At 46.5% G+C, this 15,872-nt stretch overlaps 1 protein-coding gene across 15 annotated transcripts in view; it reads right to left on the minus strand.

Annotated features, from left to right (window-relative positions):
• Positions 1-903: 903 nt before the first annotated feature.
• FNBP1 (formin binding protein 1) overlaps positions 904-15,872 on the minus strand; it is a 135,715-nt gene continuing 120,746 nt past the window's right edge. For 9 of the 15 annotated variants that reach the window (XM_025261841.3, XM_044926447.2, XM_025261846.3 and 6 more), the window contains 4 exons: positions 12,822-12,954; positions 10,439-10,560; positions 9,981-10,120; positions 4,514-7,837 (listed from right to left, as the gene is read on the minus strand). In XM_025261841.3, coding sequence (XP_025117626.1) covers positions 7,659-7,837; positions 9,981-10,120; positions 10,439-10,560; positions 12,822-12,954 — 574 coding nt within the window. In that variant the 3' untranslated portion in view covers positions 4,514-7,658. Of the gene's footprint in view, positions 3,840-4,513; positions 7,838-9,980; positions 10,121-10,438; positions 10,561-12,821; positions 12,955-15,872 lie in introns of those variants that run through there. The other 6 variants (XM_044926445.2, XM_006044112.4, XM_006044111.4 and 3 more) reach the window with 2 other exon arrangements.

The raw sequence follows: 15,872 nt of genomic DNA on the forward strand, positions 1-15,872 counted from the left end.
CAGAGGGCCTCGGCAGGACAGTCATAGGCCGCCTTGTTCCCTTGACCACCCCCGTCTCTTGCCCGAGAACCCTGCCTTGGCTCTCTGACACCATCCTCCCCAACAGAGAAGACATCAGGCTTTGCTGAGAACTTGGCGATGTCCGTAGGAGGAGCTGAGGCCACAGTGAGGCTTGGCATCTCATTGGTGGCCTCCCCTCCCACCCCCTCAGCAAGTGAGTGGCACTTGGCATTAGCTAGGGCGCCCTGCTCACTTAATATTTCACTCCCTCACCAACTGTTTTCCTACCTTGGCTCTAAAGAGCCTTAAGAAACAAAGAGGTCTGGGCATGAACCAGTCTGCCCCCAACAAAACCTGGGGTGAGACTGTCAGGGCTGGATATGGAAAGGGCCGGCAGGCGCAGGCACAAGGCCCTTACCCTTAAACGCGGCAGGCTGTCCTGAGCTTCACACAAGCCAGTGATTATTCCAGCCAAGCTGCCAAGAAGAGGGTGGGCTTGAGCACTCGTGACACCAGACCACGAATGAAATGCAAACCTGCTGCAATTTCACGGCTCCCTCCATCCCCCCACAGACAGTTGGGTCCTCGAAATCCCAGCGTAGCTGCTAGCCAAATTTGCATGCATGAAAAATGTTCCGGACTGAAGGAGCTTCCCCAGAACTCTGCACTGAGTCAACCTGAATTCCGCATCACCAAGGTCTCTGACAGCTTTTCCCCAGTGGGCCAGGGTGGAATTTTGAGCTGGCTGGGTCTGAGGCTCTTCTCCAGGCAGATGGCGCCGGGACTTATGTCCAGTTTACACCGTAAATCAATGACCTGATTGGAGCTCAGCCTCCAGCCCAGGGGACTCGGATTACTTCCAAGACTGGGGTCACCTCTTTGTGCAACAAAGCAGTCCTGCGATACCGTGCCAGAAGTTACACTTTTATTTAACATTTAGAGGATTAACATATAGTTACAAGGTCAATATAAGCCTTCCAATGGAAGCACTTTATTTGGTTTAATTCCATCTCTAGAGACAAATGGGCAATTCCAGAACCTTTACAATGGCAGTGGGCCGTACAACACTGAAACGCCTCCAAAGTTTAGAATTAGTGCAACACACACTGATAAACCAAGAAGTTTAAATGTGCTGGACACCAGGTTAAAATAGAATTCTGGATCACTTTTTAAAGTTTTTTTTTTTCTTTTGATGATATAAGCACAGGAGGCAGAGCCATTAGGAAGTATGAAATTTGACTTCTCTGGAAAAATACTTAGCATCCACATAACCTTTTCATGTTCAGTAAACTTTTCCCCAGCAATTACAGATGTTACCAAAAGGGACTGAGGCCTCTGCACTAACTGCTGGAGAGACAGACTCCTCGAACCCCAAAGCTTCAGGGTGTTCATGATAAAAGCCCAAAGGAAAATCCCATCCCAGCTTACCATGCCTTTTTATTCTTTCCTATTCTGCAAAGGAAAAATTGGGTAAACGACAAGTTCCTCACTTTCTGTTTTTAAGTTATTTTCAGAGTACGTTCTTTAAAAATGAGTCATTCTTACGGCATAACAATATTCTAGCGTCGGTGGAGAAATGATGGTCAGTGGATATGAGGGAAGGCTGAGAAAGCACATGGCAGAGTCCACGTTTCTACTCTATGTGAACTGCTCATAATAATATATAGACGACTTCACAGTAGGATTCCCAGAGTAAATGATAAGTCTCAACTAGCCTATAATAACTTATTTCCTTGACTAAGCCCCAGCTGGTACGGCACTCCCCTTTCCCCGTAGCCACACAGACTGGCAGGTGAGTGAACACTGAAAAGCACTTCTTCATTGTTTTTTGGACTCAGGTGGTACAGAGAAAAAGAAAGGCACAGGGGACACAAGAGGACACCAGCATAGTCCATGTCAGGTTAAAGAGACGTTTAAAAGAACAAATTACTGCAGCTTATACCTTTCCCCCTAATTCGGAAGGAGTTAATCTACCCTGACCCCTAATATGAAAGATGCAATGCACATGCATTCCCGAGGCTCTAGAATCCAATTTTTTTTTTTTCTTTAAAAAAAAAAAAAAAAATTAGCATCCTTGTGGAGAGCGGGCAGCTTGACTTGGTGAAATTCAGAATTCCTGGAGACGCCTGATGGACAAACCCTATGTGGGGCCGCTGGGGCTGCATGGAACAACCACGCGCCTGCTGGTTTGCAGGGACACGGGTGGAGCCCAGACTCTTCCTGTCCTTTGGCATCCTGGCTTCGCCGTCATCTGCCAAGACAGTCTTCTCGCGAGACTGAGGAGCCTGGGACAATGGGGCCGCCCCCTGGGTTAACAGAGGGGCCCCAGACGCTCACAGCTGCAAAGGCTCACTCTGGGGTGGAAGGAGTGAGAGGGGCCCAACGCCTGCTCCAACCTGAAGCCACTTCCTCTTCCCCCACTCACACTTGGCGTTTGTTCCCTCGTGGTTTCCTGTCACCAAAGGTTGACTGAGCAGCTTTGAGGCTGGTGTGTGGTCAACCCTGGTTTGCTGAGAGGAACCATTTTCCTACCCCTGAACCAAGGCCCAACCCTTGGGACCCGTCCTGTCTGTACCGGTCCCTTCAGCTCCTGCCAGATTTCCTTGTCTTAGATTCACAAGTGTGGCAAAGCAGCGAGGATGCTCAAGGTGACTATCTAGTCACCAAAAGCCGAACAACAGGAAAGATGCCTGATGGCACCCTGGGGCTTCTGACGGGATCTTTGTTCACAGAAACCCACAGTCCAAGATTTCTCTTGACTGTTTCTGCACCAGGTAAGTAGAGAAGCTAAGCTGCTCTAAGGCGTGAGCGGCCCACTGGGTACGGGACCTTGTGTGTTCCTCAAAGATCCACGAGAGGAAGGAGATTCAGCTCAAAAGACAAACTCGATTAACTCTGCGTGGCCTGGAGAGCACACGCTGAAATGTGGAAGCCTTGGCGGACCACGAGCAGCACAGGGGCTTTGGTGCTGACAGCACTGGAGTCCTAAGGCGCGGACTTTGGAATTCACAGAAAGGGGAGAGTCTTCCTTTGGCCAATGAGCTAATGCAGAGGCGAGACGCTCATTCACGACCCGCGGTCCTTATCAATGGGTGGCCAACGGGGAGAAGGTGGGCTGGGACCTTCCTTGACCCCATGAAAAGGGAGGGGACACAGGCAACACAGCGGGACTGGCCTAAGAGCTGGAATTTGACTTCTGGTGTGGACTTTTCTAGGCCACTGAAGACAGGACCTCAAACAAAAACGTGTGTGTGTGTGTGTGTATGTGTCCACCACGGACAGTCAGGCCGTGAAACATTTCAAGGACCGATTGTTTAGTACCTGGTGAGGGTCCATAGTCAGGAAAGGACCACCGAATACCCAATGGACTTGGGAAAAGATGAGTATTTTCTAACGTAAGGGACACATCAGTGACTTTTGGGCACCCAGTCCACCAGGCGCAGGCCTGACCCTCCTCGCCCAGATTCGGTTCGTCTCGCCGGGAGACCAGTGGCAAAGTTTTCACGGAAAGGCACAGTGTGAATCGTGGACGGGCCGGGTTGCGCCAGGTGGACCAAGGTCGCCGGGAAGGGACGCCCTCCTCCTGCCAAGAGGCGGCCAGACTGGGCCAGGGGCGGAGCCGGGCTCCGAGGAACATGCTGTAAAAAGGAAACAAAAGAAGAAAGCGAGCAGCTGCAGGTGGGGATGGATGTCAACTTCAGGCTGAGGGGCCCAGGGCCACACAGCAGCCCAGGCCCAGGGTGTTCGCGGGCGCTCAGGCCTGTGGAGACAAGCAGACCGAAGGGTTTCTCCTGGGAAGGCTCCCCGAGGCTCTGGCTCCCGGAACCACCTTTAGCAATCTACAACACAAAAGACAGAGAAAGAAAAAGGCAGTTAGAGTGGAGGGCGGGCAGGTCAGGGGCAGGCACTCCACCTCTCAGGCAGACTGCACCGCCCTGGACAGGCCGGGGGAGGGGGCATTTTTAGAGCACTTGGTTACCGCAGGGCAAGTCTGAGATAAGGAACTTTCACGGTTTTGTCCGCAGTCAGAGCAGCTAGTCTTTCCTTCCGGGGCAAGAGAAAGCACCCAGGAGACGGTGCACTCCCGCACGCCCCCAACTCATCTTTCTCATCAATCGAGCTCTGAGACAAAGAAAGAAACCAGCTTCCCAGAAAGATGTCAGGAGCCCAAGGACCCGGTTCTCTCTGTGACCGACACTCTTGGTTCCTTGGCAGTAAAAGGCAGCATCTTTGATGAAAAGGAAAACCTATTGCTCAGTAATAAACAGTGAAAGTTCTTCATCTGGGGGACAGAAGAGAAACGAGAGACAGACTCCCAAAGCCCACAGGCGCACACAGGGTGAGCAGCAGAGAAGGTGCCATCATTTAACAGGGGGGAAAAGGCAGAATTTTTCTTTTTTTAAAAAAAAGCATTTGGCTAGAAAACTCCCCATTATTAAAGATGAGAAGGTTAAATGCTTGGATTACACAGAATTTCTTGGAGAGGTGAAAAATCATTTAAAATACACAACACTGAGAAAAATATAACGTTTATTAGAGAGGCAGATACGAGGGTACAGCTACAAGGTGCCACACAGATTCTTTTCTTGGAGGATAAGGAAGAGAGAGGAAACAGTCATGTTGGCCGTATTCAAACAAAACTTACTCAGAACCCAAGTGTCTACAATAAACTCAAGTGTGGATCAGCCGGCAGGGGACCTAGCTACCAGTGTAACCGTCCTTCCGGCTCCCCCAGCGGTTACAAAAACAAAAAGGTCATTAGGCAGCAGAATCACCAATAAAACAAACAAATAAAAGAGTAAAACGTTAAAACAACGAATTCAAGTCATCCTTTTAGTTTTTCTATTGCAGTATATACAAAAAGATTGGGGAAGGGGCAGTTATGGACATATTTCACAGAGAGCAATTAAAAACAACAAAACTAAACTAAACCATAAAAGAGGACAGTCACAATTCAGTTGGCAGTGGAACTTCCTCTAGCCTAACTATTTTGGCGGTTATTAAATAGTCACTTGGCAGACACCACACCCATACACGAAAGTGCACGGGCATCACAGAGGGTAAGACAACTGCTCTTGAGTCGCAGGCATCGGAAAGCAGCAGCCCCACCCGGCTGCGCTGGGCTTAAAGGGAGAGCAGTGTTTGTGGGGCAGGCTGAACAGACTTATGAACAAGGTAGGGAAAGGAAAGAGTCTACATCCATTCTTAGCTTCTAAGTGTATCTCTGCATAAAAGGAGAAAACTTTATACACAAGCTGAGACTTTGCTACTTTTGACAGATTCACTGTTCGAAGAACACAAAGTGTGCCTTGGGGGTGGAAATGGAAGTTCCCGAACTCTTTGGGAATTGTTTCAAGACTTCTGCTAATCCTTTGCACACTGACTTAGATGGACCTGAAACTAAAAAATATCTTCTGCTGTTGAGTCACTACGACACAGATTCATCTGGTTGAAGGTACTGAGGCATACAAGCTAAAATAATGATCATAATTTACGTGCCCAAATCGCCCCACCCATATCCAAAAGACAGTTGAGCTATTTCCTGAATTAGATTTGCACAGCTCTAAAGAGGAGGGGAATAAAAGCAAAACGAACAAACAAATAAATCAAAAATCAACCGACTTCATGGCATGCCATACTTTTCAAATCAAGTTTTAAAAAGCCTAATGTTGACTTGCCTCATTTTAAGACTTTTTTTTCAGTGTCTAGTTTATTTTCTCCAATACTTCACAGTCTGGAAATGAGTTCATCCTGGGTTTTAATGTCTTAGGTATTCACTTGGTTTACATGCCCAAGGCTGTGACCACCTACTGTTCATGAAATCCCCATGGGTTAAGGGCCAACAGATTTTCCTTGCTGTGGTAGTTAAAACGAAGTGCTGAAATGATTCTCCTGAGAGATCTGGGGTCAGGATGAGTGGTTTTATCGATACTACAGCAGCAAAGGTATAAGAATGCAAAAAAAATTTTAATGACAAAATTATACTAAAAAAAAAAATCGGGCTGGCCAGTGTCGGTTTCCTGTTTTTGATACTGGATCACAATTATGTCAGATGTAACCACTTGGGGAAGCTGGATAAAGGGGATCTCTCTACTATCTTTGCAACTTCCTGACAATCTGTGATTATTTAAAAATTACAAGTGTTTTAAAAATCAGGCAGTCATTAAGTAAAGGTTGCTACATTCCATTTTGGTGGCCCTTAAAATGTTAGCTGCCCAGTCATGTCCAACTCTGTGACCCCATGGACCATAGTCACCGAGCTCCTCTCCAAGCAAGAATAATGGAGAGGCCCTTGGGAAATGCAGAAGAACTTTCTGCTAGAATCTGCCACAGGCACCCATAACTCCTGCCAGGTCCTGGACCCCATAATGCATTGCTGTCAGTTTTAAAATCAGCTTTAAATTGACCCGACCTTCTAAAAGGAGACAATAGTGTAGAAGCAAGGAGCTGATTTCCTATTTAAAAGTAGGAAGGACATGAATAATTTTCGAAGCCAAAAAAAAGAGAATCTCAATCCTATACCTTTACTCTGACTTATTTTTAGCTGGTTCTCTGTGATCTCAGGGAAGATTCTAGACATAAGCACAACCATTGGGCATGTCCCCAGTTTCACTACCTAGCCTGCCAATTTAAAAATGCAAATCCCCATGTGACCCAGATTCCTTTAAGATGGTGAAACATTTTATTATATAATTAACCACTTTATGGTTATTATAGAAAAGGATCTAGAAGTTCTAAAATGATTTTCAGTAAATATACACTTTGGGTCTTAACAATGCCAATGATTAAAACACAAACCAAAAGAACCTTAAAAAGTGATGTGCTGGGGTCTGTGTGTTGCTTACAAGGGTCTATTCACAGCACCACCTGGGCACAAAAAAACCTCCCACAGAACAGAATGAAGAGAGTTGTTTTTACATAATTTATCTCAACAGCTCTAGCACGTCTGATCAACTCTGTCAACTGGCAAAAGAAAGATCAGTAGTCATATGTGAAAACCAACTGGTTGAAAGACCAAAGTTTTCCACAATTCAATGGGTTGTCTAGGATCGTATCGACATAACTGGGTAACACGGTGCTCTAACAATGATCTTAAACATGTTTAAGGAAATGTACACACTTTTGGTACCAATGCCATTCTTTACTTACGCTATTCTTTATTGATGACTTCCTCCAAAATGAATGACTGTAAAACTTAACGCAGTTCAGTTTATGAAGTTACCAAATGTAACATCTTAAGGTGGTTCACTTTCTGGCAGACACTAGTTATTAATGAGAGCTGAAGTCTTCTGCACCCCTAGGACATGCATGGACTTTCAGATTCAGAAATATGAATCAGAAGCTAGAAGGCAACTTTTTGGTTATCTACAGTTGCTGCCCCAAGAAGAAATGTTTATCAGATTTCAAAGGACACCGTTGTAAATTGGCAGTTGGCTGCTTTCCAGGGAAAATGTCATGAGCAAGTGACACTGAATTATCATCAAAACCAGCCCAGGAAATTCAGGTCTAGGATGCCTGAACATCCACCTTGTGCCTAAAAGAAACACACACCGTGATGCTCCCCATCCAGTCTTTTGAAGAACTGCCTGTAACAGGCATGATTGCAGGGAGAAACAACTCCAATTTTAAAGTTTTGTGTTTTTTTTTAAAAAGTTGTATTAAATATAAGTCTTAGCACCTTTGGCATTTTTGTCCAAATAGACTTCGACGTAGGAAGTGGGAACATAACCCTCTTCATCTTCATTTCTCCGAATTCGGGTCCACCCGTCGCCCTTGTCTTCCTCTATTACGTACAGTGTCTCTCCTTCAACTACTGAAATGGTTCCCTCATTCTGACCTGAAAAAGCAAAGTCAGAGTAGTTTAGGTTTCTTGTCAAACCCGGGTTTGGAGCAGACGGTGAGTCTTGCAGTGAAACAAGTGGAGAAAAGACAGACGCTCTCCTCCCGTCCGGAAGCTGCCAGGCCCTCATCCTGTGTCGCTAGGACCCTTCTCTAACTCCCCACGGGAGCCCTCTCTCTCCTGCCTCCCAGAACAGGCGGCATCTCCCCCGGAGGAAATCTTAGGTCCTCTTTTCTACCCTCCCCTGAAGGTGCTCCTTTGGCATCAACGACACCTCTTTACACAGCACCTCCACTTTTCTTTCTCCCGTTCTGGTTCTTATCTGAGGCTTAGGTGCCACCATGCCTTCTCTCTGAAGTCCATTTCCACCCTGATGGTGCCTGGGCACCTGGGACACAATTCGGGTGAACCTGGGCTCACTGTCTGGCCTCCCAAACTAGATCCTCCTCCCACTTTCCCATTTCAGCGGACATCTCCATCGTCCCAGGAGCGCAGCTTCAGGGATCAGCTGTGGGTTCCTCCCTGCTTCATTTCCAACTTCCAATCAGCCTCGCATCTGAGTGTGTTATTGGCTGCAGCATCTCTATGTCCATCTGTCTCCTAATCAAGGCCCCCAATACCATTCACTAAGATAATTTCAAAAGACTAGTCACCACTGCCCAAGCAGTGTCCCGAAAGGCAGACTGCGTAGGGGGCTGTTCATAGCGGTAACTGTGGACGCAGCGGGAGAGGGATGGTGTGGACCTGAAGTTACACTGGGAGCACTGAACCTCGGGCTTCTCTTCTTTGTTTTGCCACAATGAACGTTTAGTTTATCAAAGGCTCTAAAAGTCCTACAGTAAAGGGAATTTCCTGGCAGTCCAGTGGTTAGGACTCTGCCCTTGCACTGCAGGGGGCCTGGGTTTGATCGCTGATCGGAGAACTCAGATCCTGCAAATCAAAGAGGCAAGGATGAAAAAAAAAAGTCTTACAGCAAAGAAGTTCATTTATCCCAGGGTTTCTGAAAACGATCTGAGCTCCAATTCCTTCTTTCACAGCATCCTTCCCAGCATCCTGCAGGACGCTGTTTCAAGGCTCATCAGTTTGGGAACCATGAGGTTAGGCGTCCTAAGCATTTGCCCTGTCTTCTAACTGATAGCACACGTATGAGAATAAATGTCTATGGTACAGCTCTGCTTGTGTCAACAACCTGCTCAAATACTTTCTGGAGGGCCTGATGTTTGCCAGATAACAGCCAAGTGTTTCTCTTACCCATCGCCCACACTGGCCCCAGCCCCCTCCTCATCTTATATTCCACTATTACTCCTAAGACACCCGAGCTCCAGGCGCACAAACCCCGTGCCTTTCCTGCTCCATGCTTGGCAGTGCCTGTGCCTCTGACACCCTGCAGCATGGTGAGTTCAGTGGATAAGAATCCAGCTGCCAATGCAGGGGACACGGGTTTGATCCCTAGTCTGGGAAGATTCCACATGCCACAGAGGGGCTAAGCTTGTGTGCCACAACTATTGAGCCTCTGCTCTAGAGCCTGAGAGCTGCAACTACTGAAGCTCGTGCCCTCTAGAACCAGTGCCCCACCAGAGAAGCCACTGCGATGAGAAGCCCTTGCACCAAAACGAGAGAGGAGCCCCCGCTCGCCACAACCAGAGAAAGCCTGTGCGCAGCTATGAAGACGCAGCACAGCCAAAAATAAAAATAAATACATCCCCTCAGGGAAGGGGTCATATCCTCGTGTGGACCCCCCATCACTCCGTCCCTCTCTTCTGCTGAACCTCCTTTGCTTTATTTCCTCCCAGGGCGGATGCCAGACCACAACACCTGCCTCCCACGCTTTCAGGGGTCTTTTCAAGACAGGAGCTCCATAAGTATTGAAGGTGTGGATGAAATAATCATTATTCCATTCTACCTGCTGCGATTAGGCTCACCGAAAGTTGGTCAACAGTCCAGACCCAAAGGCAAAATACACAGCCCTCAACCAGAAAGAAATCAGAATCACAGATACTAGGGGCAGAACGAAAGAGGAAGAGAGGAAGGTTCTGAAGGAAGGTTCATTTGAAGCCTCTTCCTGAAAGGAAGGTTCTGAAGGCTTCAAAAGAAAGTCTGACCACAGAAAGAGAAGAGGGACGTAGACAGTCAGTGTTACCTTCAAACGTGTAGAGGGCTTTACATGTCCCTATGGCAGGAAGAGGCTCCTCGTCGTCAAACTCGTCGTCAAAGTCTGTGGCCAGCACCTTGACCTCACTCTCCTGACTCTGCTCCTCCGTGTAACTGCCATCGGGGCTGCTCAAGAAAGCAAAACACACAGCAACTATAGCAACTGACCCCAGCGAGGGCTCAAATGCAGCCCCCGAGAGAGCCAAGTGCTGGCAACTCCGGAGCGTTGTAACCAGGGACCGCCCCTCACCCCGCAGGCTCCAGCACAATCCGCGGGGTATCAGACAGCTGCACTGAGGGAAAAACCACAGGCCAGTCATGACAGACGCATGGGACCTGACAAGGACCTTGTGCTCATCTCTGATTCCAGAATCGGGCAGTAAATACAAAGCCAAAATCAAACAAACAAACAAAAAGCCCCAAGCAGGCGCTGTACAGATACTGTACCTCTCCCGATCCTGCGCGCAGTTGTTGACCGAGGGGGCGTTCTGTGCCTCGTACATCCCACTCTGCCGACGGGCCTGGTCGCTGCGGGCTGGGAGTCGGCCTTCGACCTCGGCCAGCCAGGCCTGCAAAGAGAAATCAGGAAAGACTCTGGTCTGAGCTCAGCTTAGGGCCGGACCAAGCAGGGTTCAGGCCCCCAATCTGGGCTTCTGGTTGGTCATTGAAGCCGACTGGAGAAGGACCACGTGGCGAGGGTGAGGAGCCTCCAGTCTGTTTGCCTTGACTGTATACACACACTTGAAGGCAAAGTTGGAGGCGTGCGAGCAGACTTGCATTTAACCACTGCTCATAAAGTGGCAGAAGGACACCGGCCTGTCTTAAACTCTCGGGCTTTCATTCATTTATTTATTGCGCGGCATGTGGGGTCTTAGGGCTTCCCTTGTAGCTCAGCAGTAAAGAATCCGCCTGCCAATGCAGGAGACACGGGTTCAATCCCTGGGTGGGGAAAGACCCCTGGAAGAGGGTATGGCAGCCCACTCCAGTATTCCTGCCTGGGAAACCTTATGGACAGAGGAGCCTGATGGGCTATGGTCCACAGGGTCACAAAAGAGTCAGACATGACTGAGTGACTAAACAACAACAACAATATGAGATCTTAGTTCCCAGACCAGAGATTGAACCCATGTCTGCATCCCTGCATTGGAGTCTCCACCACTGGACCACCAGCAAAGTCCCCACGACTCTCGGGCTTTTTAAGTTAAGTCGTGTCTAGTTCCCCCAGTTCCAAAAATTCTGTGACCGTGACGTCACACTGGGAACCATGAGGGTCCTGCCACACTTAAGCAGTGACTCAGTTTAAAAGCCACACTTCCCTTTTATTCCACACCCCCCTTAGGAATGTAGTATGTTTTATAATAGTGAAGAAACCTTGTATACAGGAAATCAAAGTAGATCACATTTTCTTCAGCAACCTTTGAAATAGTGTAAAAATGGCAAAAGAATCCAAATGACCAGAAAAGGACATTTCTAGGTTCTAAAATCTCAACCAATAATAACTTACTGACAGATTCTAGAAAGATGAGAAAAAGTCATATTTGGCTTTTCATGGCTGGAAATAATCTATTTTGATCAGAATTATCAGTTAGTAATTTATTTTTCTAGTCTTTACGTTTTAGGGGTCGGGGGAGAAGCCTTTTGTTCACAGCTTGAAAGATTCATTATCTGTGTTTCTTCTTCAAGTCTCGTGTGTGTTTCCTGCTGGTTTTCATCTTTTGATAATGGGTCCTTTAAAACAACTATAACATATTTCGATGGTTTCCCCCCACAACCCAGAAATAAACCCTTGTATTTATGATTAATTGGCTTGTAACAGCCAGTTACAAGCTGTCTTGAACAGCCAAGACAGTTCAAGGAGAGAAAAGGTCTTTTTGACAAATGGTGCTGGGACAACTGAAAAAGAATGAATCCAGACCTGTACTTTTAACCATGTACAAAAATTAACTCAAAACGAACCAAACACTTAAACAGAAAAGGGAAAACTACAACATTTAGAAGAAAACATAAGCATAAGGGTTTGTGATCTTGGATTAGGTGCTGGTTACTTAGTTACGGCACCAAAAGCACAAGTGATAAAGAGAAAAAAAATCTGATAAATTGATTTCATCAAAATTAAAATGATTTGGGAGTTCCCTGGCAGTCCATTGGTTAGTACTCAGTGCTTCAACAGCCGGGGCCCCGGTTCAATCCCTGGTCAGGGAACCAAGATCCTGAAAGATGTGTGGCATGGTCAAAAAAAAAACAACAAACTTTTGTGCTTCAAAGGACATCTTGAAGAGAGTAGAAAAGCAATCCACAGAATGGAAAAAAATATCTGCAAATCATAGATATGAAAAGGAATTCGCATCCAGAATATATTTTGAAAATGTTGACACTGATACCAAAGCCAGACAAAGACCCTGCAAGACAATTACAAATATTAATGGCTTTCTTAAATTTGTCATTTTGATTCACTGAGATGACGGACAACTGTATACTCCCAATTATGCCCACTGTCGACACAAGGTGAGACAGAACAACTTGAGTGAATTTAAGTGAAACACTTAAATGAAAACCAAAAACACCCGTGTATAACTATAACCTTAAACAGTGTCCCCTTTAAGGGACACCATTAAAACAGGACACGCTGAAAAGCAGAACACCAGATGGATGACAGTCTCTTTTTCCTTTCATCATAACTCGTGGAACACCTGACTTTTCCAGCTGCATCCCTCACAGGGAAAGAAATGCTGGTGCTCTACAGCCTCATGTGTCCCATGACCCCACACCTACTTCTGTTTCTTTCCTTTTTTTTCCCCAACAAAACTTTTCCACAACAGCTTTTTCCTACCTCGAATTTCTGGGTCTCTAGTCTCAGTTTGTCTATATTTTGGCTGACTTCCGCTAATTTTTGATCCAAACTGGCGGGGTCTCCCATTTGCGGATTCTTTAGGTAGACATCTTTCATTTTTGTGATGGCATCTCTGAAAAACAGAAGGGGCAGAACATGGTCAGGTTAATGCCACTGTTAGATTTAGAGCAAATGACTCCCTGCCAGGCAGGGGACTGGGCAGTAGGGTGGACAACTTTACTGAACTTCAGCAAAAGAAACTCTACACTAACCACCCAACACGAGACCAATGACACCAACTGCATTGTGAGTCACAGGAAATAGTTTAACCAAAATATAGAAATAAGTGGAAGAGAATTTCTATGTCTTCACTACCCCTCCACCTGCTTGCTTGCCTCTGAGCCCACACATTCTGCTGCCACTTGATGGGCACCATGAACCATCTGTTCTCTGTAGGAGCCTTCTACCCAGTCCACATACCCTGTTCTATCTTTTATATATACACACACACACACACACACACATATATAGGCCACGCTGTGCGGCATGTGGGATTTTATTTCTCTCATTGCTGTTCAGTTGCTAAGGGGTGTCTGACTCTTTGCAACCCCATGGACTGCAGTGTGCCAAGCTTCCCTGTCCTTTACCATCTCCCAGAGTTTGCTCAAACTCATGTCCATTGAGTCAGTGATGATATCTGACCATTTCATCCTCTGCCACCCCCTTCTCCTTTTGCCCTCAATCTTTCCCAGCATCAGGGTCTTTTCCAATGAGTCAGCTCTTCACATCAGGTGGCAAGGTATTGGAGCTTCAGCTGTAGCATCAGTCCTTCCAATGAACATTCAGGGTTGATTTCCTTTAGGATTGACTGGTTTGATCTTGCTGACTTGACCATGGGTTAAACCTGGGTCCCAAACATTGGAAGCTCAGAGTCTTAAACCACTGAGCCACTGGGCAAGTCCCATCACTCTACTCTTTTATTTCCACTGCATGTACTGCTTCCCAACATTACATATCTTGCTATTATGCTTATTGCTTATTGTCTATCTCTTCCTCCTAGAACAGCAGCTCTCTGAGAAGCTCTCTGGGCTCAAGCCCTTTGGTAACATGATACACCCCCAGTGGCCAGACCACACCTGGCACACAACAGATGCTCAACAAGTACATGACCTTCCCAGGTAGCGCAGTGGTAAAGAATCCGTCTGCCAATGCAGGAGACGCAAGAGATGTGGGACAGACTGTATGGTCATACACAGGTTCACGAGTTGTCTCTTTACTTCATGACCTGTACCTCCAACTACTGCCCTATTTCTCAGTAAAACTTCTCAAAAGAGGTGTTTGAAGTCATTATCTCCCATTCCTCTCCTCCAGATCTCTCCAGAGGTTTATCATTTTTATTAATCTTTTTAAGGAACCAGCTTTTGGATCTGTTCATCCTCTCTGTTGAATATGTGATTCTATTTCATTAGTTGGTACCCTTTCCTTTAGTATTTATTTCCTTTTTTCTATCTTCTTTGGTTCAATTTGTTTCTAATATGTTTTGAAAGCTGTCAATTTCCCTTTGTGAGCATTGGCTTTAATGACATCCCTAAATGGAGGTGGAGAATGTGTGTTAAGGTTAAGTTCTGTTTCACATATTTTCTAATACCTATGATGATTTCTTCTTTAATCTATGTGTTACTTAGAGCTACATTCTTTCCTTTTCTAAAGCAGTAAAAACAGATTTTATTCAAAACTAATTACAATTGGGGAAAAGTGGAGAGTGAAAAAGCTGACTCGAAACTCAACATTCAAAAAACTAAGATCATGGCAGCTGGTCGCATCATTTCATGGCAAATAGAAGGGGAAAAAGCGGAAGCAGTGACAGACTTTATTTTCCTGGGCTCCAGAATCACTGTGGCTGGTGATTGCAGCCATGAAATCAAAAGACGCTTACTCCCTGGAAGGAAAGCTATGACAAACCTAGACAGCGTATTAAAAAGCAGAGACATCACTTTGCCAACAAAGGTCTGTATAGTTAAAAGTTATGATTTTTCCAGTAGTCATGTGAGAGTTGGACCGTATAGAAGGATGAGCACTGAAGAACTGATGCTTTTGAATTGTGGTGCTGGAGAAGATTCTCGAGAGTCCCTTGGACTGTGAAAAGATCAAGCCAGTCAATCCTAAAGGAAATCAATCCTGAATATTCATTGGAAGAACTGATGCTGAAGCTGAAGCTCCAATAATGTGGCCACCTGATGCAAAGAGTCAACTCATTGGAAAAGATCCTGATGCTGGGAAGGATTGAGGGCAGGAGGAGAAGGGGGAGACTGAGGAGGAGAAGGGGGAGACTGAGGAGGAGAAGGCTGGATGGCATCATCAACTCAATGGACGTGGATTTGAGCAAACTCCAGGAGATAGCGGAGGACAGAGGAGCCTGTCGTGCTGCAGTCCAAGGAGCTGCAGAAGAGTCGGACACTACTTAGTGACTAAACAGCAACAAAGCTGGGTCTTCACTGTCGCCTGGGCTTCTCTCTAGTTGAGGGAGTGGGGACTACTCTCCAGTTACGGCGCGTGGGCATCTCACTGCAGTGGCTTCTCCTGCTGCAAAGCATGGGCTCTAGAGCACAGGCTTAATAGCTGTGGTGCCTGGGGTAGCTGCCCCATGCAGTGTGGGATCTTCCTGGACCAGGGATCGAACCCATGCCTCCCGCACTGGCAGGCAGATTCTTTACCACTGAGCCACCAGGGAAGCCCTGAAGTTGATCCTTTTGAACTGAATAGTTTGGGGTGGGGGGCGGTTACTTGGCTTGAGAATCAGTCTTCTCACACCCGGTTCCTTCTAGCTGACACCTGCATGGTCTGTCATTTTCCGTTCTTTATTCTCAACCTCTCTGCACCTAATGAGCGGATGTGTCTTTTGTAACTGGCACACAAGTGGTGTGCTAGTTTCAGGTTTTTGTCCAGTTTGAAAATCTCTTTTAATTGGAACATGTAGTCTGTTCACATTTAACATCCTGATTCATTTTATTTTACAAACACAATATGCCAGGCACTGTCCTCAGCCCTTGA

The sequence above is a fragment of the Bubalus bubalis genome, chromosome 12, assembly GCF_019923935.1.
Source record: "Bubalus bubalis isolate 160015118507 breed Murrah chromosome 12, NDDB_SH_1, whole genome shotgun sequence".
Lineage (NCBI taxonomy): Eukaryota > Metazoa > Chordata > Mammalia > Artiodactyla > Bovidae > Bubalus > Bubalus bubalis.